Consider the following 23,097-nt stretch of genomic DNA (forward strand, 5'->3'; position numbering starts at 1 on the left):
CAAAGCAGAGTTGGTCCCGAAAAGAAACTCCACATCCACCGTGTCGATTTGGCTTGGCTTTTCCTCGGAGGAGAAAGCACAAACCAGTTATTTGCAGGGACTCAGTTCGGACGTCAGCGCCGACAGCCAAAGCAAACGGAGATCAGACACATGGTAGCCAGAGGCAGTCGCTAGCTCCAAGCTAACGCAACCCACGGTAACACAGTCGTTTAACAAGAACACTCCATATGAAAAAACAAGCAAGCAGTGTAAAGAAGTAACTGAAGCAGTGACTTATTACCTTGCTGAAGACATGATTCCCATTAAAACAGTGTAAAACGGGGGGTTTAAAAGTCTCTTCAAAGTACGAGACCCACATTACGAACTGTGTTTTTTTGTTTGCGTTACGTTACCTTTTATGTTTACATTCACCGCACATTTTGATAAAAATTGTCACTATTCAAATTAAAACCTGTTCAGAAAGCTTAGCTGACTTAAAATATATATTTTTTTCTTTTAGAGTTTTGTACACATTTTAAATATGTTTTATATGTTTAACATGGGTGCGGCACGGTGGTCGACTGGTTAGCACGTCCGCCTCACAGTTCAGAGGTCGTGGGTTTGATCCCGGCTCCGGCCTCCCTGTGTGGAGTTTGCATGTCCTCCCCGTGCCTGCGTGGGTTTTCTCCGGGTACTCCGGTTTCCTCCCACATTCCAAAAACATGCATGGTAAGTTGATTGGATCCTCTAAATTGCCCCTAGGTGTGATTGTGAGTGCGGATGTTTGTCTCTGTGTGCCCTGCGATTGGCTGGCAACCAATTCAGGGTGTCCCCCGCCTACTGCCCAATGACAGCTGGGATAGGCTCCAGCACGCCCCGCGACCCTTGTGACGATAAGCGGTACAGATAATGGATGGATGGATGGATGTTTAACATGAAGAAAATGGTCAGTAATGTGCAAATTAGTCTTAAAAAAATGATGTAAAAAAAGAATCATGATAAAATTGTCGTGATTTTATTTTTTAAAAATCGTGATATGATATTGTTGCCATATCGCCCACCCCTAATTCAGACTAACATAATAAAAGAAAGACATAAACAGAAGTTTAACTATTTAATATTAAGTCCAGCTCTGTTTATGATCCAACTGGTACATGCCCATTTTCATATGTCACCATCGAGGAATTATAAGACTTCTGCAAAGGGTACATCAGTGGTCCCTTGATTTATGCTAGCCCCTCTTGATGCGCAATCCATGCACCTTGATGCTGTTATACAACTAGGGTTGACAACTCCCTGAAAAATAAATAAGGAACACCCAATCGGCAGGGACGGCTGACCTGACTGCCTTCAACTAGGGATGGGCGAATCGATACCAAAGTATTGATATTACGAGTCCTCAATTTTAAGTATCGATCCTCAAGATAAAGTAGTGATATTTGCAATTAATTCATATTTGTGATATATTCATTAATCTATAATTTAGAAGGTTGTATTGTCATCCAATCAGAATTTCCACTATGTGTTGCCAAGGGCAACGAGCTTTCTGCCTTGGCAGAAATGTCTTTGACTTCTGCAGAGTAAAACGCTGAGCAAGACATGTCATAATTGAGGCTCAAAAAGAGCTCACCTTCAATCAGTTCAGCAGAACATTTTCACATATTTGTCCACTTACTCTTCATAAAATAATGTAATAAAAATAATGTAAACATTTTTTTTACTTGACTATATTTATAGTTAAAGTGTAGTATATTGACTGCCTGTACAGTAAAAATATACATATCTGTTGGAACTTGTAATAAATGTAAGACTGTGTGTGTATTCTTTATCTATCATTCATCAATTTATTACTTTTATGTATTATTAATCTCTTTAACATACTAGTTTATTCCAATCCAAAATTATTAGATGTTGTTTGATACAATGTTGATACAATGATGACATTCATTGCACATTCCCATATTAACCTTGATCAGAGGGTTAAAAAACAAATAATTCTTTACGTACCATATCTATTTCTGGCGTTGCCTGATGGACAACAAATTTGTCATGCTGCTTTGTTGACCGCTATCTACTTTGGCAAGCTACATTACCTGGACCAACAATATAAGCGGATTCTGTATCGTCATAATCGGGTATGAATGTGCTTGTCAGCTCATTGGTCAGAGAGCAGGGAAGGGCCTGCTCTCACAAACACACACAGAAGTACCGAAAATCGTATCGTCTTGGACTGCTGCCCAGGTACCGGGAATCAGTACTGTACTGGTTGAAATGTGAAAGGTACTCATTCCTGCCTGTGATTAATACAGAGTACCAACACTTATAATTACTTTTTATGGCACATATTTAAGAAACCATTTAAGATGTGCATCAGTAATATATCTGTGTCTTATGGAGGGTATTACATCCAATTGGGCAAGTCCCATGCCACTGGTATTACCTTTAACTGAGGCTTTATTAACATGCCACGTCAATACCATCCGTTTACATGGAAGGGTCCCCCCTCTCACTGTGTCCCACCTAATCTCTATCTTACATTAGTTCCTATCCATATGCTCACAGTACAATGTCCAAGTCTAAGATTTTAAGTGTTGTTGGTTAGTAATGTTTATGAATCGGGATACTTGCCATGCATACTGAATAACACACACCAATTTGGTTGGTAAAATATACTGCATTAAAGATTTTTTTTTCTGTGTTTTAAGAACAGTGCCTTGAATATTGAGGAATGAAAAGGGCAATCAACCATGAAATAAATGACCATTGGCTTGTAATATTATGAAATGGGTGTTGAGGCTTATGAGACGAAAGGCAGGGAATCGGTGTGAGAGATGGAGGTCGCAGAGAAGAGGAAGGGTGGGGGGTTGATTGTTTCTGGAGACTTGGTGGTTTCAAATTTCTCTTCTCTTTCATTTCTGCACTCACGTGCATTGAGGCTCTCTTACTTTATCTTTCCCTCATATTCTCTCCTGACCACTGGGTTTTTTCTGCAAACAAGCCCATTCCAGCCAAGCCCCAGCGTGTTGTAGGCGGTTGCTACAGACAGGAAGACAGGAGTGTAAAAAAAACAACAAAGAAGAGACGTGAAGGGGCACACTAAGGAAGGTAAGCACAGGAGCACATGTATATTTGAGCGTTTTAGGAAGGGAGCGTACATTTTCTTTTTTTTTGCCTTTTGGTTGTGTGCAGTTTGGATGACGTGCACATGTAAGTGCGTGTGCGTGAGATCAGGCTAGACATGGCTGCTGATGTGACTAATGTGATTACAGAGTAGTTTGAAGAAGTTTCACAAAATCCGAATAAATGAAAGGACATCTTGAAAGATTCATCATCTACTGTGATGGCTGTGTGGTTAGAGAATTGATGCTTTAAGGTTTTCCGAGCCACTGAAAGCACAGCACATCTGTTCTACACTTACTTGTTGGAATTGCTATGGCAGCCTTCTCTGGCTGCTGGGAGGCTGCAGGTGGACATCAAGCTTGTGTCACTTTATCATTTTAGCCACATTACGAAGCTGTTGAAAACATGCCCAAATCTGTCTGTGATAACAAAATATTCCATTGCCTGCGCTGGATGTGGTTGAGCAATTTTAATTTCCAGTCCGACTATTCTCCATTACAATCAGACCCTACATGCATCATGAACGGTGCAAGAAAACAATGAATAGCTCTTTTCAATGAACAGATATGATTTTCTTTCTTTTTTTTAATCAATAGTTATATCCTTATCCTTATATCTTTTGCTCGCGGTGTCAAGTCTCAGATCTTAGACTGATCTTTGCCTTTGGCTGGTATGACTGGCCACGCATTGTGTGACCAGGATCCTCTTTTTGTATGCCAACATGTCAGTTTCAATAGGACGACGTCGAATATTTGCCCACAAGCTTTTCAACTACAAATAATGATTGTAAAGCTAACAAAATAAAAAAAACCTGTCCTCACTGCCAGAGCTCTGGACTCAGCATGTTATTTCCTGACCTGCTACATCAAAAATCTATTACTGTGTATCCGTTTTCTGTTGTTACATGTGTACTTGTGAGTTTAAGGAAAGAAGCATACATTTTCTTCATGCCTTTTAGTTCAGTGTACTAGGTTTGGGTATGTGCGCGCATTTAAGTGCATGTGTGTATGCTCCTGCTAAGCATAGCTGCTTGTATGACTAATGGGACAACGGAGTATTTCTCAGAAGTTTTACAAAATCCTAATACATGAAAGGCTATCTTGACATATTCATCCCCTCTCTATGTTAACTCTGTGGTTAGAAAATTGATGGCTTCAGGATCATTATGAGCACAGTGCATGTGTTCTACACCAACTCGAAATAGCCACGGCAATCTTCTGTGGCTGCTGGCAGGTTGCAAGTGGACATCAAGCATTGGTCAATTTGCTGGTTAGCCATGCTATGTGGCTATTGAAAACCTTCTTACGGGTCAAGGTTTATGATCATGAAATATTTAATAGCACAGTCTGGATGTGTTTGAGCATAAGAAGGTTCCAATTCTACCATTTTCTTGTATATATATATATATATATATATATATATATATATATATATATATATATATATATATATATATATATATATATATATATATATATGTTATAATCGACATAGTCCAGTCCAAAACCTGCCACTTTTTGCCACTGTTGGTCTACTTTGTTGTTCTGATTCATCACCTGTCATTATCTGAAGCTCTTATTTTCCGTTTCATTTTGACTTCCTAATGGCCTCATGAGGGCTGGGCAGAGACCGCGGATGGGCCACATGAGGCTGCAGAATGCCTATGTCTGCTCTATAGGGTTTAAGTCTGGAGACTAACTGAGCTAAAACCTCCTCCATATTTTCCATGAAGACCATGTTTTGGCAGTGTGTTTTGAGACATTATCTAGTTGCATGATGTTGCCAATCAATAGTTGCATCCTTAAACTGGCAGACAATATTCTGTAGACGTCCAAGTATATGTTGCCGTTGATGCTGATATGTTTCTTGAATGAAGATAAATGAGCCCATCCCACAAGAAGCCATGCAAGACACTAAGTTTCACATACGCTTTTGTTTATTTGAGAACACTAGCCAACCTTTCCTTTTTGACGTACTCTTGGGTGAGAGGCGGGATACACCCAGAACTTGTCGCCAGCCAATCACAGACTCAATCAATAGTAACTGCCAGGCAATGTGCCTTTTGCTGTTGCCTTACAGACAAGTTCGGGAGTGAGGCTTCACCTTGTCAAGTACAACTTTCATGTCATTTCTGCAACAGTCTTCCTTTTTTTGTTTTATGTCTACCATCCGCAAAAGGATCACTTGCAAAGTCGCAACATTGCTAAATGTTTTAACAAACGCTATGGAACAAACCAAAAACACAAGATTTTTATGACTCCACTAACTTGAGAGGTTGCCTCTTTTTTTTCAATAAAAGTATGATACACACCACAACAATGTTCATATGGAAGCATGGAACTGCCAGTGTGGGGTAAACATTTATGACTGGAAAACTCTTTGGAATGTATTGATAAAGTGTAGGCTAAATGATAAAAAAAAACACTTTTTCCCATAATGCCACGAGGTATTGTATTGAGGAAATCAACCCAAACACATTTTCTTCAAGAATATGTTCCTGGCAGGCCCACTAGTTGAAACACGGCATTCTGATAAATGTTGCTTATGTTTTTAGCCATCTCAGGGGGGCGGCCATTTTGTCACTTCTGTCGACTAAAAATGACATCACAACTGCTCAGGGCTCAGGTAACGACCAATCACGGCTGATCTGTTTTATGAAGCTGAGCTGTGATTAGTCGTTACCTGAGCCCTGAGCAGTTGTGATGTCATTCTCAGTCGACAGAAGAGACAAAAGGACAACTTCTCAGGGCTCAGGTAATGACCAATCACGGCTCAGTTTAAGAAAACGGGTCAGCCATGATTGGGCGTTACCTGAGCCCTGAGCATTTGTGATGTCATTTTCAGTCGTCTGTTTGTTTTTAGCATTTGCTTTGCATTTGGCCTATATGTTTGAAAATTAAGTAAGTAAACATTATTTATTACAAATAGTAATTATTATGGTTTTATTATGTCTGCTCTTCAGCATTTCTTCTCATAATGCCACGGGGTTTTGACTTGCAATATTCTGTGGTATTATGGAAAAAATGCTGAACAGAAATCACTGCAGACATAATAAAACCATGAAAATTAGTAAGAAACAATGTTTTCTTAATTTTCAACCATATTGGTAAAATGTAGGCCAAATGCTAAAAACAGTTGTTTTTTTACTTGCGCAATGCGCATGCGCAAGTCAGTACCCTGTGGCATTATGGGAAATAAAATGCTATTTTTAGTATTTAGCCTACATTGATTACATTACATTGAACTTTGTAATTGTTTTAAAATCAAATCAATAAATAAATTAGGGTTAAACCGGGTTATTGCCCCCCTTAACCCCAGTGTATTACCATGCATGGAACAGACAACTACTCAGCGCCCTATTTTCGTGAACAAGTGCGAGTGTAGTGCAAAGTGCAGTCTAACTATGCATGCACATGTGTGGAGGCGCAGTTAGAAATGGGCATTTGTGCTTCATGGCAGTGAACACAGCTGATTTATTCCTGGCCAATCGAAGCGGTTATCCTGTCATGTCATCTTCCAAACCGCTTATCCTATACATGGTCGCGTGGAGTTGCTGGAGCCTATCCCAGCCGTCAGTGGGCGAAGGCAGACTACACCCTGAACTGGTCGCCAGCCAGTCGCAGGGCACACATAGACACTTTCACTGAGCGGGAATCGATCCCACGCTGCCTGCACACAACTCAGGCGTGTGTACCACTACACTATCAGGGACCTGCGGTTATCCTCATTCCCTTTAAATTCAGCTCAGAGAGAAGCACACGGTCTACATGGTGGAAGGACTCACAGGAGTCCATACAGGAGATTGCCGCGGGCAAAGTACATGTATAAGGAACTGCAAGATCCCCACCTGTGGATGATGTAAAATTGGCAGCTGCCAAGTGGACTCTTGGAGACCGCATTCAACCACCAATCATGCGTCTGTGTGTGACAACACTAACCTCACACAACATATTAGTTGTGCCACACTCAGGAGGGTGTTTTTAAAAATATATAAAAGATAATAATAATAACAATACTGCATTCAGTGAATGGATTTCTACAATGATTCAATGGGTTTGTTGCACGCTGATGTCGTATTTATGAATTAATCGTGAGGGTTGTATCTCTATTGACAAATCTACAAGAAGTAAAACATTAAGAACTGAGTTCATGAGAGGAATCCACAGAGGAAGTCACTGTTCTCCCAAAAACAAACAAACAAACAAACAGACAAACAAACAAAATCTGAATCCTTGAAGTTTTGAAAAGACCACCTGTATGTTCCGCAATGCTAATGGTAAACTATTCTGTGGGCAAATGAAACCAAAGTTGAGTTGTAGAAAGAAAGAATGAAAGAGACAAAGAAGGAAAGAAAAAAGAAAGAAAGAAATTTTTTTTAAGCCAGCTGCTTGATTTGTTTTCAATGAAATATAATTGAGAGAAAAAAAAATCATTCCTGCAAATACAGAATTTTTGTTTCTCGCCCAGTTTAAATTCCTCTCATTCTAGCCTCTGAACTGGAGGGGGTATGCAGTGGGAAAATGTGAAGTAAATTTAAAAGTGATGGTGGGCAGGGTTGTTTCAAGAGCGGGGCAGTGAGGGGAGGAGTGGGAGAGCCAGTGAGAGAGAGCTTTGGAAGCAAAGAGAGAGTGAACAGATGTGGGTGTGTTTGTGTCAGCCTGGGTTTGTGCAGGCGCGCCTGGAAAAATTGTAAACACAAAGAAACACATTCCTTTTCTTTAGAAACACAATAACACGCAAGGGACATGCACAAATGCAGGATTGTAAAGTGCAGACTTGTGAATTGCAGTTGAGCAGTTATTGTGTTTCATATATCAGTTATATTGTAGCTGAAGCATTTCCAAAGAAGCCAGTCACAGTTCAGTATTCTGAAAACAAAAACAACACTTTACAGATCAGTTTGTAAACTTGGTTTTTGTAATCTCATATAATGTGGAATTTTGTCACACCTAGTTTCAAAGCTACACACGTGTGAGTAAAGGCACAGTATAGGTAAACACCTCTCACGTCTCTCGTTCGCCCACTCACATGTGTTGTCTGATTAATGGCTGCTGAATGAATACACAAGCAAACTACTCTAATTTCAAGAATTAACATTTTATTTCCAGTCTGATAAGCCACCTCAAAGGTGGACGATTGAACAAAAACCTCTTACTTTTTAAAGCATGTGAACTACCCAGTCTAAGACATTGTAAATGAAATACTTCAACCCTAATTGACATTGTTTTCGCGTTTTGCCTTATTCCAAATGTTTCATTATCATTCTGTTTGAAAGTGAATTTAATGATATGGGGTAATATTAGTAGATACATTCAAAAAGGAACATTTTCTGTTCATTGCATACATATGTGGATGAGATGTGTTCTATAAAATCAAATAATTGTTTGAACAAAAGTGTCATGTGAGGAGCGATATTTGGACCCATACGCAGATATTACATGAAGTTCAAGAATAAAAAGTCTTTATCAATAAAAATACAAAGTAACAACCAAGATCAAGACTGGAAGAGAGTTCGCATCCTCACTCCAAGAAGGTTTGATGTACTGACATTGTGTCAGTGTTTAACTCAAACTTTTAAACTGTAAGACTTCAGGCCTATACAACAGCACAAAGAATAAAAATACCACAACATCTGCAGAGCAACTGATACAACACATAAACAACCAGTCAAAACAGGAGGCCCCCCGCCCCCCTCAAGAATCTAAAACAACAACAGAAACAAGGTCACAAAGAAAACAAACAAAAAAAAAAGAAAAACAATTCGAAAATATGAAACTAAATCAAAACCAAAATCAATAACAGATCAGAGAAGGCCAGGCAAGAGGTTCCCCAGCGGAACCAGTCCAGAGGGTTGTGGCGGGGACAATCTAGTGGCCCTCCCGAAGGCCAGACCCAAGGTTCTTGCCGGGGCCAGTCCGGTGGAAATCCAGGAGGCCTGACGAGAGGGTCATAGCAGGACCAGTCTGGTGGGCGTCCAGGAGGCCAGAGAGAGGGTCTTGGCGGGGCCAGTCCGGTGGGTGTCCAGGGGGCCACACAGGGGATGAAGGCAGCCTCAGGCCTTGTGCAGCTGTAGCAGAATCCAAGAGCATCCGCAGAGGTTGCGCCGCCAGAGCCGAGTCAGAGGGCAGTCGAAGGCCTTGCGCCATCGTAGCAGAATCCAAGGGCAGCCACAGAGGTTGCGCCGCGGGAACAGAGTCAGATGGCAGCCAAAGGCCTTGCGCCGCAAGAGCAGGATCGGAAGGAGGCTGCAAAGCTTGTGCTGCTGGGGAAGAGTCAGAGCCTGGTGGTGCTGAGGAGCCAGGATGGGGGCCTGCATTTGCTGAGGTGCCGGGAAGAGGGCCTGACACTGCAGAGGAGCCGGCATGGGAGCCTGTAGTTGCCGAAGTGTCGGGAAGAGGGCATGGCACTGCTGAGGCATCAGGTGCAGAGGGGCTGGCATGGGAGCCTGTAGTTGCCAGGGTGCCAGGAAGGGGGCCTGGCACTGCAGAGGAGCCAGCATGGGAGCCTGTCGTTGTCGAAGTGCCAGGAAGGGTGCCTGGCACTGCCAAGATATCAGGACGGGGGCCCGGATTTGCTGAGGCGCCGGAAGATGAGCCTGGCACTGCAGAGGCACTAGAACGGGGGCCAGCATATGCTGAGGTGCCGGAAGCTGGCTTGGCACTGCAGAGGAGCCAGCATGGAAGCCTGTAGTTGCCGAGGTGCCTGGAAGAGGGCCTGGCACTGCAGAGGTACCAGGTGCAGAGGAGCCGACATGGGAGCCTGTATTTGCTGAGGTGCCGGGAAGGGGGCATGGCACTGCCGAGGCACTGGGACAGGGGCTCGCATTTGCTGAGGCGCCGGGAAGGGTTCCTGGCAATGCCGAGGAGCCGGCATGGGAGCCTGTAGTTGCTGAGGTGCCAGAAAGGGGGCCTGGCACTGCCGAGGCACCGGGACGGGGGCCGGCAATTGCTGAGGCACCGGAATGGGGCCTGTAACTGCCGAGAAGCTGGCATGGGTGCCTGCCACCATAGAGGTTGGGACGCGTACGAGACACGAGGGGCTGGGAGTACAAATAGTGAGGAAGGTAAACCAGAAGAAACCTGATGAACGGGACTAGGTGAAGAAGTACACAGTGAACGAGATGCTGAGTGTAATGGCTTGGGTATAGGTTTGTAAAGATGTGACTTGGAAAAAGCTAAGGAGGAACCAGAATCTCTACTCGGACACCTACATTGGCCACCCCATGGGGGTCCCGTGTAAATGGCCAAACGGGCACCCAAGTGTCTGAAGGGAAGGGTTCAGTGGTGGACCCTAAAGGTACAGGTTCGGAGTGACGCGACTTGGAAAAAGCGGACTTACTAGAATAACCAGCACTTCTACTCGTTCGCCACCCCGTGGGGGTCCCGTGTAAATGGCCAACCCGGTGCCCAAGCCAGAGTCTGATGGTAAGGGCTCTGGAGTGGACACTAAGGGATCATCATCAGACAAACGCGACAAAAACTGACAAGGGCTTGAATAATGACCGTGGAAGGGACCGGGAAAACCAAAATCAGTGTCAAAATCTGAATTGGATACTAAGGAATCATACAAAAACAGTGTGATGGAAAGTTTTAAGTCATAATGCTGATGATCAATCAATAAGATTTAGATCTCATACTTCCTGAGTAACTATTTACCACCCACCACATCTTATGGTAAATGGATCCGGTGTGTTCTCTGCTCAGACTTGTTTGTATACCATTCATACCATTTGGACAACAATTTCCATTTACCGCATTTTCCGGGCTATAAGCCGCACCGTTATATTAGCCGTGCCTACTCTATTTTTAGAACATTTTGGAAAAAACCTTAAATAGGCCGCATCTTTATATAAGCCGCACCTATCTATGTTGAAAACTTTTATATTTACTGCATTTACAGTACGATTATGAACTGTAAATGTACATGTATGTAACTGAGCACATTCTTTCCTAACAGTGCCTTTTAACACTGCAGCAACGTTGCTGATTAACACAGAAGAGAACCAAGAGAAAATAAACAGTACTTATCTTCATTTCACTGCCGACTGCCGCTCCAGTTTGTCAGCCAATGTCCACCAGACTCCACCATCTATTGTTCTACTACATTCTACATATGCACCTGTCTTGTTTTATGTTAATAAAGTCAGCCAATCTAACACACGACGTGCTAAATCAACAATAGCATTTCACATCGAAACAACAGAACAGCCGTAACATCAGCCAATTGCTTTGATGTGCACTTCAGGCACCTCTAGGAAAACATAAAATCAAAGCATTACAGCACCTAATGCAATAACCTAGTCTATGGCGCCCTTGCTTTGACTCCACCACCTGCAGTCACATCCAGTTAATGGGAAATGTATTGTATTGAATTGTACTGTCATTCCAGTTAGAGCGGTGGAAGAAAAATCCACAGAATAGCTGCACCGTACTATAAGCTGCATGGCTCAAAATCTAGGAAAAAAGTCGCGGCTTATAGTCCGGAAAATACGGTAAGTCAGAAATCAAGATCTTGTGAGTGCATCACATTGGCTGAAACCAAAGTCGTGTCGTGACAGGCAGACATGCTGGTAAGGAGGCTAATACCCTTGGGCTCTATAATTAGTTGCCATCACAGTTCTTCTTGAGTGAAGGAGTAAGGTTTACTTGCAGCACAGCTTTCTAAATTGTTGTTAGTCATGCTTTGTGTCCTGATGCCATCTCAGCACCTGTGCTAGGCCACCAGGAAGTAAATGTAAATGAAGACCCGTTATACTGTAGAATTGCATTCTGTTTCTTTCTGTCACATCATACAGGAGACAGGTTAGAGCATATACATATGTGGTAATAGATTGGATATGTATCTGATTTCTTGCAACCTCAGTCGGAACCAAGGGCGGAGGCGTGGGTGGGTCTGGGTGTGCACAGGCCCACCCAGATTGACACACTGCCTACCCAGTGACAATAATGAAAAAATATATACTTTTAAATTTTTCGTAAATCATTATTACATTATATTTTAAATGTGTGTTTTGTTGTGTTTTTTATTTTATTCAATATAAAGAATGGCATGATTGTGGTTTTCCAAGGAAGATCTGAACTTTTATTCAGTTACAGTGGTACCTCTACTTATGAACGTCTCTTCATACGAAATTTTCAAGTTACGAAACGCCCCAACAGGACAATATTGCCTCTTGTTACGAGATAAATTTAAGGATACGAGAGGCAAAAATACAGTACAGTATGGGCTGCAACTCGGAGTTCCAGAGGTTACTGAACGCAACATACTCATAGCTGCTCTGCCATTGGCTATTGCCTCGCATCTTCCTGGCATCCCATTGGCTAAGAGGGACCTCTACCATATGTGTCTGTGTGTGTAGATAGACAGGTAGATAGATATATCTACCATAAATATGTCTATGCAGCATCCTCGTCATTCGCCACTCGGGCCATGAGGTGTTACGATAGTTTTCCGTGAATCACAGTGCAGTATTTGCTATGGATCCAAAAAAGGTGATGGAGAAACGAGGAAAAGAAAAAAAGAAAAGAGTTGTTTTGTCCGTACAAACAAAGCAAGACATAATTGAAAAGTATGAAAAGGGGATGCGTTCGGTTGATCTCGCCAAAGAGTATGACCGTAATGTATCGACAGTCGCCACTTTAGTAAAACAAAAGGAAGCCATAAAAGCTATAACTCCATCCAAAGGCCTCACTATAATTTTGAAGAGGGGGTCGGCAGTGAACGATAATATGGAGAGATTGTTACTCGTGTGAATAAAGGAGAAAGAGTTGGCTGGTGACACAGTGACCGAGGACATAATTTGCGAAAAGGCAACTGTCATTTTTAATGACCTTGTGAAGGAGGCGAGGGAACGTCGGTGAAATAACACTGGGAGTTTAAGGCGTCGCGTGGGTGGTTTGAGAAGTTCAAAAGGAGGACTGGAATTCCATGAAGTTTTGGAATTTGTTGAAAAGAATCACCCAGAAAAAGTGTTCACCAGTCGGGCGATCGCTCACTACGATGATGTTTGTCTTGGACACATTTTCGAAGGATTGTTAAAAGCCGACAAAAGCAAACGTCCTTGGATCAGTTTTTTACAAAACGCTAGGCAAAAACCACTTCGGATCGAGAAAATGAACCAAAGGGGGCAAAAAACGACGAGGACAGCAATTAAAAAGTAAATGACCATCATTTTTATTCTTTACTCTATTCTTTGTTATTTACATTATGCACAACTCTAATTTATTGTGCAATAATCTAATTGTAACATGTATTTGTTACATGTTTTGGTGCATTTTTAGGCTTTATAAAACATTTATGTCTGAATATTGGGGTAACTGGAACATATTAGGGCATTAACATGGAAAACTCGTCTCTACTTACAAAATTTTCTACTTAAGAAATTTCTTCCAGAACCAATTAATTTCGTAAGTAGAGGTACCACTGTATTTGAATATACAATGTGTCGGGACAGGAACATTGTGACCAGTGAGAGAAATATTCAGGCCCACGCTGGTTTTTCCAGACCCACCAATTAGCCACATTCTGGCTCCGCCCCTGGTCTGAAAGGACAGGTCACATGTATCCGACTTTATGTGATTGAAAAGTGACAGAAATTATCATTCCGCGCAGCGTGAGCGGGAATAACAACAGTCATGGCGGACGAACTAGAGGAAAATAAATAAATATTAATAAATAAAAAAGTACCAATTCAGGGTGTCCCCCGCCTACTGCCCGAAGACAGCTGGGATAGGCTCTAGCACGCCCCGCGACCCTTGTGAGGATAAGCGGTATCGATAATGGATGGATGGATAAATAAAAAAGTAGTAAGTAAATATGTAATTAAGTAAATATTTTGCTGAATTTGCTACACAAGCGTGGGTTTCTGCATCAGCATCCATTTTTGCATCTGCAAACAATGCGTTTTGAGTGACGTTTTTGTTTGGTTCACACACCAGACGGACTAAGGTCGCCATTAATGTTTAGTGTGAACATCCATCCATCCATCCATTATCGATACCGCTTATCTTCACAAGGGTCGCGGGGCATGCTGGAGCCTATCCCAGCTGTCTTCGGGCAGTAGGCAGGGGACACCCTGAATTGGTTGCCAGCCAATTTCAGGGCACACAAAGACAAACATTCGCACTCACAATCAAACCTAGGGGCAATTTAGAGAGTCCAATCAACTCACCATGCATGTTATTGGAATGTGGGAGGAAACCGGAGTACCCGGAGAAAACCCACGCAGGCACTGGGAGAACATGCAAAATCCACAAAGGGAGTCCGGAGCCGGGATCGAACCCACGACCTCTGAACTGTGAGGCGGACGTGATAACCAGTCGATCACCGTGCCGCCCTAATGTGAACAATTACACACAAAAATCGGATTTTGCACAAAAATCCATTTTGAGCATTAAGGACTGCAGTCCTAACGTAGCCAAGGAGGGAACAGAATATGACAAAGCAAGTCAGGAAACAATATTACAAGGCTTACCTCCTTCTTTCAATGACGTAGCCAGGCTTATATGTAAAAAATCAGTCCCCACTCATAATTAATGGGTGTCATTAAGATGTGCTGAATGTAGTCATAAAAAATGCATTAAATCACTACTTACGGTAGTTTTTCAGGGGGGGGGAATTTTAGTGCTGATATCATCTTTACATAAAGACCTGTTACATAAGTGCCAATGTTCAGCCCAATCAATGGTCCCTTTAAGCATTGAATATAACCATGTTTTTGGAGTACACTAATTTAGTAACTCCTCATGCACTTAAAACGAACTGTTAACAATTGTTGTTTGTTTGATTTTGAGATCAGTGATGTAGTGGTGACAGATTGCAATCTGTCATGGCTGATAGTGTTTCGAAGCAAACTAGGCAGATGCTTTTAAATTCAGGTCAGAATGTAATCTGCTTCTTATTTTAACTGAAAAACAACATTTTCTTGACCTAATTTGGTCTTGCTTTTCAGCATGACGGTATCAGAGAAGAAGATATAGTAATTGGCCTGCCATCAAGTGGTGAACATCATTAATATTCGTTAATACAACATAAAATTGATCAGCTACAGTAAACTTTTTTTTTTTACTGTCAACCATTAATCGAGTACCACCACTACTCCGAGTGTGGGCCGTATCCCACTGAACAAATGTTTGTGCACGGCCCAAATTGTCCTTTCTTCATAGAGGATGCTGGCGCTCTGACAGAGTGACCATTGGGTTCTTAGTCACCTCCCTGACTAAAGCCCTTCTCCCCAGATTGCTCATATTAGATGAGCGGTCCTTGTGATGAGCTCATTGGAACCTTAAAAGCACCAGAAAATATTCGGTACCCTTTCCTAGATTTGTACCTTGTGCTTTGACATATAGGCTTTGTCCAAAGTCACAGGCTGGGTCCTCCGAAAGCCGCATTTTTGGTCACATGACCTCGATTCAAGGGTGAATCGACCGCCCGTGATGTCCAAATTCACATTAAGACTATACAAAATGGCCACGGTTTACATGGTCTACGGAGGCTACATGCGGAGGAGTATTTAGAATGCGTTGAAGGACCCAGCCTGTGAATTGTCTTTCTAGAATTTGAAAACCACGGGCAATCGATTGAAGTGACATCATGCGGCCGAAAATGCAGCCTTCAAAGGACGCAGCCTGTAAATTTGGACACAGCTACAGTGTTACCTGTGAGACCTTATATATAGACAAATGTGGTTCCAAATCATGTCCAATCAACTGAATTTACCAAAATTAAGCTGCTTTTTAACATTTTTAATAAAGTTTGCAAAAATTAAAAACAATAAAATTATGGGGTGTTGTGTGTAGAATTTTTAGGGGGGGAATAATTTATTCCAATTTTGAATGTGGTTTAAGATAACAAAATGTGAAAACCGTGAAGTGCTGTGAATGCTTTGCAATTGTACAATGTACTGTCGGTTTGTTGAATAAAACATGTCTGTGGCCGTCAACCTTTCCTCTGGCATTTAAGAACAGGGACAGCAGTAATCAATTCAGTCTATTTGTGCAAACTCCAGCCACAACTATATTTAAACTAATAAATAAATACAGTGGATGGATGGATAGACAAGAGTACAGTACGTATACATAAACTAAAATGGTGTGCATGTGTATGTGCTGTTTTTCCCACCAGAGGACAGCATGCGTCCTCTGGTGGCTCCGTGCCACCTTCAATCAACTGAATGTGGAAATCATTTGAATTTGCCAACTGGGACAGACGTCTGTTGTCTGTGTCATTTGCCCTACTGCTGAGTATTTCTGCAAACCGAACAGCAGGTGATTCATAGCAAACACCTGCTATGATTGCAATTGCATGATAATATTTACACCATCTTTATCAAGGCAGACATGGGTCTGCTTACGGCCAGAGCCCTCCCCAAGGCCTTTGCTTGTGGCCCCACGACTACGAAGAAGCCCCAGAGCAATTAACAGCCAACAGAGCCTGTGGTATTAAGGAAAAACAGAAAAACACAAAAAAGTTACATGTTGAAATAAAAGTAGATTATTTTTTTATTTTTACTTTAAACTTTTGTGCATTTTTACAAACTTTCAAGACATGCGTTCACACTGCAGAGTGTAATGAGTGTGCTGCTCAATTCAGATGGTTTGGTAAATCTGTGATGTGACACGTATGCAGACATAGCATGACGTCGACTAATGTGTACCAAAAAAAAAAAAAAAACACGTTACGTAGCACAGTGTTTATGGAAGTAAATAAATGTGTACGGATGAGCGTTCATACTGCAGACACATCATGTACATTCATGTGGATGTTAATCGTATACATCAGATTTATATCCACATACGAAAGAAGCCCAGGTCGTATTTGAAGGAAATCTGAATTGTACTGTTCACATTGCATGAAAATACTCAGACAAAAATCGGAATTGAGCTGCAGTGTGAACGTAGCCTAAAATGTATATTTATTAGGGTTGCAACGATACACAACACTTATGGTTTGGTTCGATGTGATACTTTGGTGTCACAGTTCGATACCTTTTGATACAATACTGTTTACAGTTGATATTTTACTCGTAAAATGTTTATGCTATATTTTTTTTCTGATTCCGAACCAGTATAAATTGTGCATCCTTGCCCATTTTCAGAAAATAGAATACTGCGGTTGAGAAACAAGGGAAAAAAGTGAAAAAGATGGGAAAAGCCCATAGCAGAGCAGTCAATATATAGAAATCCACTTTCTGAATAACTTGTCTGAATATCCATGTTTTTAACATTATGTCAAAAACATTAGTGTGGGACAGTTATTTCAATATATTATGTAATAGTAGAAACATAATTCTGCATACTCCTCGATTGCAGAACACAAGCATTGCTAATAAAATATGTCTTATTTTTATATTATATTATATTATATTATATTATATTATCCATCCATCCATCCATTTTCTGTACCGCTTATCCTCACAAGGGTCGCGGGGCGTGCTGGAGCCTATCCCAGCTGTCTTTGGGCAGTGAGCGGGGGACACCCTGAATTGGTTGCCAGCCAATCGCAGGGCACACAAAGACAAACATCCACACTCACAATCACACCTAGGGGCAATTTAGACAGTCCAATCAACTTACCATGCATGTTTTTGGACTGTGGGAGGAAACCGGAGCATAGCATAGCATAGCATAGCATAGCATAGCATAGCATAGCATAGCATAGCATAGCATAGCATAGCATATTATATTATATTATATTATATTATATTATATTATATTATATTATTATATTATATTATATTATATTATATTATATTATATTATATTATCCATTATCTCCCGCTTATCCGAAGTCGGGTCGCGGAGGCAGCAGCTTCAGCAGGGAAGCCCAGACTTCCCTCTCCCCAGCAACATCCTCCAGCTCTTCCGGAAGGATCCCAAGGCGTTCCCAGGCAAGCCGGGAGACATAGTCTCTCCAGCGTGTTCTGGGTCGTCCTCGGGGTCTCCTGCCGGTGGGACATGCCCGGAACACCTCACCAGGGAGGCGTCCAGGAGGCATCCTAATCAGATGCCCGAGCCACCTCAACTGGCTCCTCTCGACGCGGAGGAGCAGCGGCTCGACTCTGAGTCCCTCCCGGATGGCCGAACTTCTCACCCTATCTCTAAGGGAGAGCCCGGACACCCTGCGAAGGAAACCCATTTCGGCCGCTTGTATCCGAGATCTTGTTCTTTCGGTCATGACCCACAGCTCATGACCATAGGTGAGAGTAGGAACGTAGATCGACCGGTAAATTGAGAGCTTCGCCTTTCGGCTAAGCTCCTTCTTCACCACGACAGACCGATACAGGGTCCGCATCACAGCAGACGCTGCACCGATCCGCCTGTCGATCTCCCGTTCCATCTTACCCTCACTCGTGAACAAGACCCCAAGATACTTGAACTCCTCCACTTGGGGCAGAATCTCATCCCCGACCTGGAGAGGGCACGCCACCCTTTTCCGACTGAGGACCATGGTCTCAGATTTGGAGGTGCTGATCTTCATTCCGACCGTTTCACACTCGGCTGCGAACCGCTCCAGCGAGAGTTGGAGATCGCGGCTTGAAGAAGCCAACAGTACTACATCATCTGCAAAAAGCAGAGATGCAACACTGAGGCCACCAAACCGGACCCCCTCGACACCTCGGCTGCGCCTAGAAATTCTGTCCATAAAGGTTATGAACAGAATCGGTGACAAAGGGCAGCCTTGGCGGAGTCCAACGCCCACAGGAAACGAATCCGACTTACTGCCGGCAATTCGGACCAAACTCTGGCATCGGTGGTACAGGGACCGGACAGCCCTTATCAGGGGGCTCGGTACCCCGTACTCCCGAAGCACCCCCCACAGAACTCCCCGAGGGACACGGTCGAACGCCTTCTCCAAGTCCACAAAACACATGTAGACCGGTTGGGCAAACTCCCATGCACCCTCGAGGACCCTGCTGAGGGTGTAGAGCTGGTCCACTGTTCCACGGCCAGGACGAAAACCACATTGCTCCTCCTGAATCCGGGATTCGACCATCCGACGGACCCTCCTCTCCAGCACCCCTGAATAGACCTTGCCGGGGAGGCTGAGGAGTGTGATCCCTCTGTAATTGGAGCACACCCTCCGGTCCCCCTTCTTAAAAAGGGGGACCACCACCCCGGTCTGCCAATCCAGAGGCACTGTCCCCGATGTCCACGCGATGTTGAAGAGACGTGTCAACCATGACAGCCCCTCAACATCCAGAGCCTTTATGAACTCCGGGCGGATCTCATCCACCCCCGGGGCTTTGCCACCGAGGAGCTTTTTGACTACCTCGGTGACTTCAACCCCAGAGATAGGAGAGCCCACCTCAGAGTCTCCAGGCTCTGCTTCCTCAGTGGAAGGCGTGTCGGTGGAATTGAGGAGGTCTTCGAAGTACTCTCCCCACCGACCCACAACGTCCCGAGTTGAGGTCAGCAGCACCCCATCTCCACTATAAACAGTGTTAATGGTGCACTGCTTCCCCCTCCTGAGACGCCGGATGGTGGACCAGAATTTCCTCGAAGCCGTCCGGAAGTCATTTTCCATGGCCTCCCCGAACTCCTCCCACACCCGGGTTTTTGCCTCAGCAACCGCCAGAGCCGCATTCCGCTTGGCTTGCCGGTACCCGTCAGCTGCCTCCGGGGTCCCGCAGGCCAAAAAGGCCCGATAGGACTCCTTCTTCAGCTGGACAGCATCCCTTACCGCTGGTGTCCACCAGCGGGTTCGGGGATTGCCGCCGCGACAGGCACCGACCACCTTGCGGCCGCAGCTCCGATCGGCCGCCTCAACAATGGAGGCACGAAACATGGTCCACTCGGACTCGATGTCCCCCGCCTCCCCCGGGACGTGGGAAAAGTTCTGCCGGAGGTGGGAGTTGAAACTCCTTCTGACAGGGGATTCTGCCAGACGTTCCCAGCAAACCCTCACAATACGTTTGGGTCTGCCAGGTCGGACCGGCATCTTCCCCCACCATCGGAGCCAACTCACCACCAGATGGTGATCAGTTGACAGCTCCGCCCCTCTCTTCACCCGAGTGTCCAAAACATGCGGCCGCAAGTCTGATGATACGACTACAAAGTCGATCATCGAACTGCGGCCTAGGGTATCCTGGTGCCAAGTGCACATATGGACACCCTTATGCTTGAACATGGTGTTCGTTATGGACAATCCGTGATGAGCACAGAAGTCCAGTAACCGAACACCGCTCGGGTTCAGATCGGGGGGGCCGTTCCTCCCAATCACACCTCTCCAGGTCTCACTGTCATTGCCCACGTGAGCATTGAAGTCCCCCAGCAGAACGATGGAGTCCCCAGGTGGAGCGCCCTCCAGCACACCCTCCAAGGACTCCAAAAAGGGTGGGTACTCTGCGCTGCCGTTTGGTGCATAAGCACAAACAACAGTCAGGACCCGTCCCCCCACCCTCAGGCGGAGGGAGGCTACCCTCTCGTCCACCGGGGTAAACCCCAATGTACAGGCGCCAAGCCGGGGGGCAATAAGTATGCCCACACCTGCTCGGCGCCTCTCACCCTGGGCAACTCCAGAGTGGAAGAGTGTCCAACCCCTCTCGAGAGGACTGGGACCAGAACCCAAGCTGTGCGTGGAGGTGAGCCCGACTATATCTAATCGGAACCTCTCAGCCTCACACACCAGCTCAGGCTCCTTCCCTGCCAGAGAGGTGACATTCCATGTCCCAAGAGCTAGTTTTTGCTGCCGGGGATCGGACCGCCAAGGTCCCCGTCTTCCGCCGCCGCCCAGCTCACACGGCACCCGACCCCTTTGGCCCCTCCCACCAGTGGTGAGCCCATGGGAAGGGGGACCCACGTATCCTTTTCGGGCTGAGCCCGGCCGGGCCCCATGGGTGCAGGCCCGGCCACCAGGCGCTCGCCGTCGAGCCCCACCTCCAGGCCTGGCTCCAGAAGGGGGCCCCGGTGACCCGCGTCCGGGCGAGGGAAAACGTGGTCCATTAATTTTTCTCATCATAAGGGGTCATTTTGAGCCGTGCTTAGTCTGGTCCCTCACCTAGGACCTGTTTGCCATGGGTGACCCTACCAGGGGCATAAAGCCCCAGACAACGTAGCTCCTAGGATCATTGGGGCGCGCAAACCCCTCCACCACGATAAGGTGACGGCTCACGGGGGGTATATTATATTATATTATATTATATTATATTATATTATATTATATTAGATTAGATTAGATTTAGGGCTGTCGAGAGGTTTAAAAAAATTTAGAGATTCATTAATTATGATCTGTAATTAATTGATCTAATTAATCTATTTTTTAATCTCACTTAAAAATTGCTGAGAAAAGCCCAAAGGCCCACCATTGTCTATATGCATGTATCTGTATTTATGGTGTATACCTTTTTTTCAATTACCCGGTCATTTGCCACATTGAGGAACTGTTTTTCGTATTTAAGTCTGTGGTTTCTGTTTTCACGACGATCAGTGCAAAATGAGTTGAAATTCCACCCGCCATCAATAAAGTCACCCCAAAATAACCGTGGTTGCGAGTTGACGTCCAGTGATCTGCGGTTATAGCAAATTCATCCGAAGCCCTCCCCAAAACATCAAGGTTGCTTTTCTTTTCACCGTCACACATCTTGCTGATTTTAGTCATCACTGCAGTTCTGCATGGTGGTTTGTATGATGGGTCATTGGACTCTGTTTGAAACACCTCAATTAATCCCTTGTCTTCAACTACGTTGATCGGACTGCAGTTCATCGCTATTCACTTGGCAAGAATATTTGTCAGCCTGTCGGTCGCAGACTTGCTCATACGCGGGCTGTTCTCGGGTGTAGTTTGGCGAATAGCTTTGCAATGGCTGGCTGCTTTAGCGTCTTCATTGCTATTATTAGCTCTGGCATTAGTCGTGGCTGGTTACATATAATATGTGGTAGGCTTGAACTGCTTCTTTGGTAAGCAAAGTCCTTCTTACAAAGAAGGCATATCATTCTGCCTTTATCAGTAGTGCAGTCAGGGCGTTTTTTAAATTTACCATTAATTGGACCAACCACTCTCACATGCTCCTCCATTTTCACGTCTTCTCTCTGCTCCTAAACTTGCCCTCCCACCTACAATAGGAGCCTATCAGCTTATGCCAAACACAATGACAGCCAATCAGTGTCCACTTCAGGGTGTGACACTGACCATGCATCAAAATGGTTCTCATCATCATACAGAAACATTCAAGTTGGAGATTAAATATTCGATTAATGCGATTAAAAAAAATAACACTTTAACTCTGACTGTAACTATTCATTCATTCATTCATTATCCATACCGCTTATCCTCACAAGGGTTGCGGGCGTGCTGGAGCCTATCCCAGCTGTCTTTGGGCAGTAGGCAGGGGACACCCTGAATTGGTTGCCAGCCAATCGCAGGGCACACAAAGACAAACATCCGCACTCACAATCACACCTAGGGTCAATTTAGACAGTCCAATCAACTTACCATGCATGTTTTTGGAATGTGGGAGGAAACCGGAGTACCCGGAGAAACCCCACGCAGGCACGGGGAGAACATGCAAACTCCACACAGGGAGGCCGGAGCCAGGATCGAACCCATGACCTCTGAACTGTGAGGCGGACGTGCTAACCGGTCGACCACCGTGCCGCCTGACTGGAATTAATTGATTGCAATAAATGCACTAATTTGACGCCCCTAATCACATTACATTAGCACGACAGGCTCAAAATACAGAGGTCAGGTTCGAATCTGGGCTCTGGCCTTCCTGTGTGGAGTTTACATGTTCTTCCCATTCCTGCGCGTGTGTGTGTGTGTATATATATATATATATATATATATATATATATATATATATATATATATATATATGTTTTTTTTTTTTTTTTAATTAATGGGAAATTAGTGGAGGGCGTGAACGAGAACAAAAAGAATAATTGTAATCAAATTTATGATTTGAATGTACCCCACTTGTAATGGGCGTTACATTTTGGCCTCATGCTGTCACTATTGTGGCCCATTTGAAACTCTGAATGCGGTCATGGCTAAGAATTG

At 44.1% G+C, this 23,097-nt stretch overlaps 2 protein-coding genes across 4 annotated transcripts in view; one reads left to right on the forward strand and one right to left on the reverse strand.

The window, feature by feature from the left end:
* Positions 1–23,097, forward strand: part of plekha6 (pleckstrin homology domain containing A6) — a 113,466-nt gene that overhangs the window by 17,297 nt on the left and 73,072 nt on the right. Inside the window, exon 1 of one of the 3 annotated variants that reach the window (XM_086039881.1) lies at positions 2,865–3,084. The exons of the other annotated variants lie outside the window; for them this stretch is intronic. The gene's annotated coding sequence lies outside the window, so the exon portion shown is untranslated. Of the gene's footprint in view, positions 1–2,864; positions 3,085–23,097 lie in introns of those variants that run through there. 3 annotated transcript variants of the gene reach the window in all.
* LOC147141672 (uncharacterized) lies at positions 8,544–17,487 on the reverse strand. The gene is made up of 2 exons (XM_086041855.1): positions 14,270–17,487; positions 8,544–10,138 (listed from the first exon to the last, which is right to left on the reverse strand). The coding sequence occupies exons 1-2, from the start codon at positions 14,274–14,276 to the stop codon at positions 8,967–8,969; spliced, it is 1,179 nt and encodes a 392-aa protein (XP_085897981.1). The 5' UTR covers positions 14,277–17,487; the 3' UTR covers positions 8,544–8,966.

This window comes from Filicampus tigris, chromosome 9, assembly GCF_054856515.1.
Source record: "Filicampus tigris isolate MCC_2025a chromosome 9, RoL_Ftig_1.0, whole genome shotgun sequence".
NCBI lineage: Eukaryota > Metazoa > Chordata > Actinopteri > Syngnathiformes > Syngnathidae > Filicampus > Filicampus tigris.